The following is an 8,897-nucleotide window of genomic DNA, read 5'->3' as shown; positions in this document are numbered from 1 at the left end:
CACACACACACACACATACACACACACACACACACACACACACACACACACACACACACACACACACACACACAGACACACATGTATGTGTGTGTCTGTGTTAATACATATATCCTTGTGTGTGTATATATATAAATATATATATATATATATATATATATATATATGGTATTCCATCTCTCTCTCTCTCTCTCTCTCTCTCTCTCTCTCTCTCTATCTCTCTCTCTCTCTCTCTCTCTCTCTCTCTTCCTTTCCGTTGGAACTGTCGCGGGCGGTTCCCTTGTTACAGTCTGACGTCACACCTGGAAATTGAGGAAATGAATCTTTTCATCCCTAGAAGGCCTCGCGAATTTCCACGAGTGATAGCGACACTGTCCTCTTGTCACTGAGTCAGGCTTTTGTCACAGTGTCCCTCCCTGTGACACCGAGACTGTCACGCAAAAATAATTCGACCAAATTCGGACTTAGATAATCAGCTTCGACACCATTCGCGCACAAAGGCCCCAACACAGGTTCATGCCACGCCGGAACGCAAGGTCGAAAGTCCCTTCCCCATACCTGCCTTCCATGGACCAAATCGACAACAAAAAGTAGGCGTGGCTCTTCCGCCTGGTTTCCCGTGGGTGGAGTCTGGGCCCGCTGGTGGAGGTGGAGGGGGATCCTAAGCCCTGATTTTATTTCAAACGAATGTGGGCTGGCGAGAAACACGTCCGTCTGTCAGTCCGCATGACTGTGGTAGACTTTTGGTGCTGTGAGAATCCTTTTTTTCTGTTTTTCTTTCTTTTTTTGATTGGCTTACTGCATCGCGAGACTGTGGTGATCCGTCCATGCTGTGAGTGTGTGCGTAACCTGTCATGAGCGCCAGCGTCTCGCCTTTTGGGGTAACTCCGTGAACAGGAAATATCAAAAGCGAATGAGTGAGTATAGTTCGAAGTGATTCTATAATCTTTAAAAAAAAAGTAATAATTAAAAAAATAAATAAATAACAAATGTCTGCAGCCGAGTCTGGTGTCCAAAATATAACTACAGTTGACTGAAAAAAAAATCCACCATTTGCGCTTGTTATAAAAGATATATCTAGCGATGATGATTACGCTCAATGCCTCCTCACGCGGAGGTCGGGGCATCAAGAGAACGACCCTGCCTTAGGAATGAGAGCGGAGGGCGCGACCAGACTCCAGGTGTGTGCCACTTAAGTTCCCCTTAAGATCAATTACATGTTGACAGAGACGCCTGCCGAATCCCCACCAGATCCTCACCAGCTCCGATCAGAAGAGGATTTGGATTAGGACAGAGAGGCACGACAGGCTTCTTAAATAACACGCGGACAGAAGCTATAGTGTGATAGTGCTGAGGGATGTCTGATAGACCTCCCCCGGAAAAAGGAACTGTGGAATCCTAGAATAGAGCGATGATTAATCCAAACGCGAAGTGAACAGAGAAGAAAGATAAGAAAGGAAAGAAATGTAATGTGCCCAAATTGGAAGAGGATAGGGTGCCAAAGATAAAAAAAAAAATCCAGGGAAGTGTGGGGATGCCGCGTGAGTGCCAAAGAAATGTCAAGGGAGTCAAGGAGCGAGAGTGTCAAGGTGGACCCCAGGAGGATGCTGGCCGTGTACCCTGAGAGGAAAGTGTCCTTTCCTTTCTTTCAGTACTATGACGCCAGGTAAGTCTTGCTTGATTCTGGGTCACTGGGTGGAAGAGTGATCTTGAATTCGGTGTAAGTTATATGCGTCTGTGTGTGTGTGTGTATGTGTGTTAGTGTGTTAGTGTGTGTGTGTGTGTGTGTGTGTGTGTGTATGTGTGTATGTGTGTATGTGTGTGTGTGCGTGTGTATGTGTGTGTGTGTGTGTGTGTGTGTGTGTGTGTGTGTGTGTGTGTGTGTGTGTGTGTGTGTGTGCGCCTGTCTTTCTGCCTGTGTTTGCCTATCCGTCTGTCTGTCTGTCTATGTGTGTGTTTGTATGTGTCTCTGTATCTTTATACTTTTATGTATAAGCGTGTTTTTTATACACATCGGACAAACGAAACGAGTACAAAGGAGCTAAAGATATCTCGACAATCTTCAAATGTAAAAACATGAAAAAAATAGACATATACAAGTCAGATTGCAAAATAGGCAAAAGTTTCTCAGCAAGATAAGCCCAGCCCGGAAAGATCTCTACTGTTGATCTGCAAATGAAGTTCTTATCTATGCAGACATCAAAACATTGCGATGCAATCAGACGATATATATAAATATGTATGTGTGTGTGTCTATACATATATATATACATATATACATACATGTGTGCTGTGTATATATATGTATATATATACACATCTTATCTGGAACAAAAATTCTTTAGTCTAAAGGAAATGAATACCTACAATGAAAGACTTAATAAAGATGTTTTTGTTGTTCTTATTTAACATGTTAATTACTCTCCAGAAGAACAGGAAATGACAGTTACGAGGCAGGAAATTTTCTTCCCTGTAATTAGTACCTTGAAATGTTCTAACGACATAACAGCGAATAAAGGTTTCATTCGTTAATTAAGTATGTGATAATATCTTGATTTCAGTAAATCACTCAATTAACTTGCATTAGTAATGAGGTATTCCTTAAGTGTGCATTGGGTATGAGGTATGCCTGGTTGCACACACTGAACCACATTGCATCATCATCAAACAAGTATGACTCTACGAACATCAAATTCACTTGTAAATTTTATATGACACTTCTTGCTATAGATGACACCAGTTGCTACTTGATTTGCCACTAATCACAGGTGATACTCGTAATTTCAAGTGACACCAGTTGTTATGCCACCACTAACCAGTGACACCACAGACACTACCGTTAATAGTAAATAGCACTATTACCCATAAGTGATGCCATAATTGATACCAAGAAACCATGAATCACTAATTCCATCGCTAGCATCACGAATATAGCGTATGTGACACCTCAGCATCTGTGACAACGCAAACTGACAGTGACACCAATAGCCAGTCTGACAGTTTAAGTGTAGAGTGTCACAGAGTATCGTCACACACTCATTACTTAACCGGAAGTCCGTGTGCCGACTCCACCCTCTCTGCCCCCCCCAACCCACCCAACCCCCACTCACCTCGCCACCTCCCTCCTCCTCATCCACTTATTCGACTCTCGACCTTTGACCTCAAGGGAATAAAATCTAAAAAGGAATAAGAAGGAAAACAATTTAAAAAAACAAAGATGAATAGTTGGCAGTTGTTTTTTTTTTAATAAAATAGATTTTTCGAAAGTTTTGAGATAATTTTGCTAGATTGTCAACACAAAAGAAAGAGAGAGGGGGGGAGGGGGAAAGAAAGAGAGAGAGAAAGAGAGAGAGAGCGAGAAAGAGAGAGAGAGAAAGAGAAAGAGAAAGAGAAAGAGAAAGAGAAAGAGAGAGAAAGAGAAAAAGAGAGAAAAAAAGAAATATCTTCCTCTCCTAAACAATACTAGAAGAAAGAAAGAAAAAGTGAAAGGGAGAGAGAGAAAAGGGAGAAAGAGAAATAGGGGGAATGGCGTACCAAACACTCAACAGCCACTTCCTGGAACAACCGTCACACTCATTAATAATTCGCTTCCTGAGTACTACAGCATCACGAACCCCTCGCCCTTTCCTAATTCCCTGTCAGTAATGCTGTTTGTCAAGCTGCATCTTGGTCTCATTATCAGAAGGTTATCGTTGCTTCCATCATCATTACCAATAGCATCGGCATCCTGCATTATTAGGACATTTGTTTCTCACACTCCAACGTCGGGGGGAGGGGATGTAGGGAGAACAGCCGAAATACCGCCCGTCTAACTTGAATTTCACAACCATGCATCGTCTCATCAAGCAGCGGTATGGTATTAACAACACTGTCAGATAGTTGCTATCAGTTATCATATTCACAACAATCTCAGTCTATTTTATCGTCACTTTCGGCCTCAAACGCCACCAATATTATTCCTTATCGCCACTATCATCCGACATCACCATTAGAACTCATTATAGAGGTGTCAGTAAATACAATGACAGCCATTTTCTTGTTTTGTTTCTTTTCTTTTCTCGCTGCGTGTCCGCCCTTCCTTCTCTGCATCATCCAGACCTGTCAAGGAGGAAAAAGCGTAATGCTTTTAGTGAAAAGGAATTAGCGGGGAAAAAAATGTCTTTGTGCACTGAGGAACCTGAAGATGTCACGGATCAGCTGATGTGCAACAAAGGTAGCAATGTGCATCAGCCGTGTGCAACAAAGGTAGCAGTAAAGTTAGTCACAGAGATTGGGTTTTAATGGTGGGGCAGGAGTGGGGGGGGGGGGGGGATACGAGCGCAATTCCTAAGCGCTGAACAGATAACTGAAATGTCCCTTATTGTGAGTTGAAGTGTTATGATAGGTTTATCTTCTTTATGAGAAAAGGTGTTAAAGTTAGCTTGCTAATGACATCGTTTTTTGGGGGGAAGGGTAATAAGATATGTTATCGTACAGAGAAATTTGATATGGTTTATGAGATGTCCGGTATTGGTCATGTGTGTACGGCGTGCACACGGGTATTGTATTTTAGGTTGCATATTACAGGGCGCGCGCGCCCCTGTGTGTGTGTGTGTGTGTGTGTGTGTGTGTGTGTGTGTGTGTGTGTGTGTGTGTGTGTGTGTGTGTGTGTGTGTGTGTGTGTGTGCACCACATGATTATATCGACACACCTGCCTGGTGTTTCTAAACAGATCTGCGGCTGTGAATATCTATAAACATATGTTTTAGCTATCTTATCCTCAGTATTCGAATTTCGTTTTGAAAGAATTGATATAAGAAATATTTTACTTCAGCAATTCATCGCAAATGGTTACTTAAACAACTGTGTATCTATCATATGGATAGATACACAGACATGTAGTCAAAATTAATAGCTAGCTACATATAAACATATATATATGTGTGTGTATTCATACAGAAAATACATATTAGTAAAACAAAAAAAAAGTGTTAACTATATACTAGAAAGAACATATAAAGAAGCGACAGCGAGCCTTGCCCCACATGAGGATGCTCGACTTAGAATACAAATGAAAACACATACACTGAAACGCACGTGAGTTCACATAGATATTAACACATGCACCAAGGGAGAAACGATGTAATGCAAAATATATATATATGATAAGGAGACTAAAGGTGAGAGAGAGAGAAAAAAAGAAAAAAAAAGAAAACCATAGAGGACTGTAACAGAAATATAGATAGAGATACATGAACATTTGTAAAAGAGAGGAAAGAATAAAACGTGCTACCCAAGTAAAAAAAATCGACTTCCTGTTCATTAAACCCCATTTCTACGCACTATCACGCGATAAAAAAAAAGTGCTAGTAGTCAATAAGCTCAAGGAGGATCCAAGAGCATTACGGAGGATCCAGTAGTACAAGAGAGGACCCAGAAGTGGAGGAAGAGGATTGAATGCCGTCGAAAGATTCTTCTGTGAAAGGATCCCTACTTGTTGCGCATGCCAGCTGGGGGAGAAAAGCGATTCCAGAAATATAATGAAGAAAAAAATAACGGTTTTAATCACGAAGATCACCTTTAGAGAGTTCAAAGGCCTTTCAAGCATAGACGATGTTCGGTAAAGCGGGTTTTAATCATCAACAAACTTCCCCTGGGATTCATTAGTGGACCGAAAGAGCTTGGAGAGGAGTGAGTAGGATCAATCAACTCTTCGAAAAAAAAAAGAGACCTAGGGAAGAACGAGTAATTAAGACGACGTCGCTAAAGAAGGAGGGGAGTGAAGGGGAGACGAAGAGAAAAGAGAAATCATTCTTTCTTTCTTTCTCTTTTTTTTTTTTTTTTTTTTTTTTTACAAGTTGACGAGACGAGTCGAGTTGTCAAGGAAACTGAATGGGCGAACAATAAGGAAGTTTACCCAGGATGACAAGTGTTGATGTGGGTCGTACGCGGACTCGGTTTTGTTTTTGGTGGGTCGATTTTGGTCGTTTGGGTCGTTTGGGTCGTTTTTGGTCGTTTCGGTTAGCCGCTTTGGTCGTTTTCGTGCACACAGCGAAGCGACGACGACCTTCGCTGGTGGCTTCAATTCGTCGTTGTGTCGTGGCATCTCATTATTTTGGAGGTGTGGTTACGTTTGTTTTCTTGTATGCAGATGTTTGTAGGGGTTGTATTGGTATGTATATACTTGTAGTGTGTGTGTGTGTGTGTGTGTGTGTGTGTTGTGTGTGTGTGTGTGTATCTGTCTGTGTGTTTGTGTGTGTGTGTGTGTGTGTGTGTGTGTGAGTGTGTGTCTTCGTGTATGGTAGAAACAGAAAATAACAGGGTCGTAGAGATAGATAGATGGATAAATAGAGATAGAAAGAGAGAGAGAAAGAGAGAGAGAGAAAAAAAGAAAGAAAGAAAGAAAGAAAGAAAGAAAGAAAGAAAGAAAGAGAGAGAGAGAGATAGAGAGAGAGAGATAGAGAGAGAGAAACAAACTGACTGACAGACAAACAGACAGAGAAAGAAAGAAAGAGAAAGAACGTGTCAATAATTAAGAACAAGCATTTGTTTTCGCGTATGAGTGCGAATACCAGTTTTAATCAATGAGTACTCGTTCCGCTCGTGACAACCGGGGCGTGAAAATGACAATGGGTGGATGTGGGGGAGAGCGAAGGGGAGGGGGAGAGGCGAGCGAGGGGAAGGGGGAGGTTGCCACAACACCCCGAGCAGGAGGCAGCTTGGATACGCTCAGCAGGGAATGTGTAACTGCTCTCCCTCCCTTCCCTGCTTACGCCTGTGATTTGTTCTTTTTGTTTTTGTTTTTTGTTGTTTTAGAATGGGAAGCAGGCAATAACTGGGGGGGAAAGTAATATAGGTAAATGTATAATGCAGATTAAAAGAGGGATAAATAAATGGATACGTTTCAACGTGTACAGATATACAATTTCTATTTAATTGTTGTTGAACGTAATGGCAAAATATTTTAAAGTTCGTAGGATTCACTGTTTTTACATTTTCTATACGCTTACGCATACTATGATATATGTATAGGCATATTTGTGTGTGTGTGTCTGTATATATATTTATATTTATATATATATACGTATATATAATATATATACACATAAGTGTGTTTATGTATATATATAAATATATACGTTTATATAATATATATACATAAGTGTGTGTATATATATGTGTGTGTGTGTGTGTCTGTGTGTGTGTGTGTGTGTGTGTATATATATATATATATATATATATATATATATACGTATATATAATATATATACATAAGTGTGTGTATATATATATATAAAGTATATACGTTTATATAATATATATATACATAAGTGTGTGTGTGTATATGTATATATATATATGTGTGTGTGTGTGTGTGTGTGTGTGTGTGTGTCAGATAAGACTGGATGATGGCGACGGCTTTCCAAAGGTATAGTTTTCAGCGGTCATCTCAGATTACGAGCCTGCTTGTATGGTGCGTCACAGCTTACCCTTTTTCTTCGGACAAAAATGACGTGCTCTCTTATGTAATTCATGTTCTAAATACCGGTGCTTCATTTCAAAACTATTGTCCTTCTCGGGATGATCTTCGCCCCCATATCTCAGGTGAAGCGTCCGTGTTATCTTGAAGCGATATTAGTTATGTCTCTCACTGGTACTTGGCGTTTCCTTAAATTGGCCGAGAGGGTTTGTGGTTATCTGCTTAGACCCAGTTTATTGCATCATTTTCCTTATTTTTTCTTCGGCTATATTTTCATATATTTTTTTTTTTTTCTCGATTTACCTCTCTTTTCTTAGTTTTGTTCTTCTCTTTATCTATTTCTATTTTATCCTTTCATTCCTACTCTTTTTTTCATCTCTTCCTTTTTCTCTTTCCCTTTTTTTTCTCTTAAATTATCTTAATCGTCTTTAGTAGATATGTTTCTTTCCTTTCTCCTCTTCTTTCTTTTATCAACTAAAAAGAGTAAACCTTCCTTCCTCCCCCTCTCTTTATCTCTTCATTTCTCTCATTTCCTTTTTTTTCTTTTTTTTCCTTTCAATTTTCACCATGTTCTGTTTTCTTTGCCTCACTTTATATATGATCATATGTTGTTATATATCGTTATTAATTATTACTTTGATTATCAGTAGAGCTTTTCTCTACTGCTGGTCTGACCTTTCCTATCACTCTGACCTCTTCGTGACCTTTCGTGGCCCAGACGAGAGACCTGAACTTCGAATCAGAAGGCCTGATCTTGCTATCTGGTCTCGGGTTACTTTTATCTCTCTCTCTCCATCTCCTTATTTGACATTCCTGCTGATTCCTCTCTTCGCTTCCACACGATGATTTGATTCATCTGTTTTCTTTCTTCAACCTCTTTTTCTTTTTCTCCCTTCCTTTCCCGTTTTTCTCTTTAAATCTCCATTTATCTCCCTGTATCTCCCTATATCTCTCATTTTCTCTCTATCTTTCCATTCCAATCCATAGTTTTCCTCTTGTTTCCTATTATCTCTACTTTCTCCCTTTCTCCTCCTTATCTGGTGTATATGTCATACATTTCCCACAATTTCTAACACCGACTGAGATTAGGCTTAGTGGCAGCATGACAGCGTTGACACTGATATGACCGAGATTAGACCGACATTCAGCCACGTCTCTCATTACGTGCAACGCTGATGGTCGGCGTTGTGTTGGAAACGCGGTTGAAAAAATGTCGAAAAAAGCAGGTTGGACATAGGAGCTGAGGATGGAAAAGGAGAGGAGTTAGTGGGCTTGAGATTAGATAGTGATAATCTATAAGATGGAGGAAAAAGGGTGAAAAAGTAAAGTAGGATTTGACTTACGCTCCGTCAAACTAGACGTCTCCCCGATGTAGTTTTTTTCGTTAATAAAATAGCACAGTTCATCGGAGACATTGCTCAATGGCATGGCTTATCTT

General features: G+C 40.2%; 1 protein-coding gene across 1 annotated transcript in view; it reads left to right on the top strand.

Annotated features, from left to right (window-relative positions):
- Window positions 1–746: 746 nt before the first annotated feature.
- LOC125036581 (villin-1-like) overlaps window positions 747–8,897 on the top strand; it is a 71,785-nt gene continuing 63,634 nt past the window's right edge. Inside the window, exon 1 of the mRNA XM_047629297.1 lies at window positions 747–1,666. Coding sequence (XP_047485253.1) covers window positions 1,557–1,666 — 110 coding nt within the window. The 5' untranslated portion in view covers window positions 747–1,556. The remainder of the gene's footprint in view (window positions 1,667–8,897) is intronic.

This window comes from Penaeus chinensis, chromosome 21, assembly GCF_019202785.1.
Source record: "Penaeus chinensis breed Huanghai No. 1 chromosome 21, ASM1920278v2, whole genome shotgun sequence".
Classification (NCBI taxonomy): Eukaryota; Metazoa; Arthropoda; class Malacostraca; order Decapoda; family Penaeidae; genus Penaeus; species Penaeus chinensis.
This window is presented reverse-complemented; position numbering and strand designations above follow the sequence as displayed.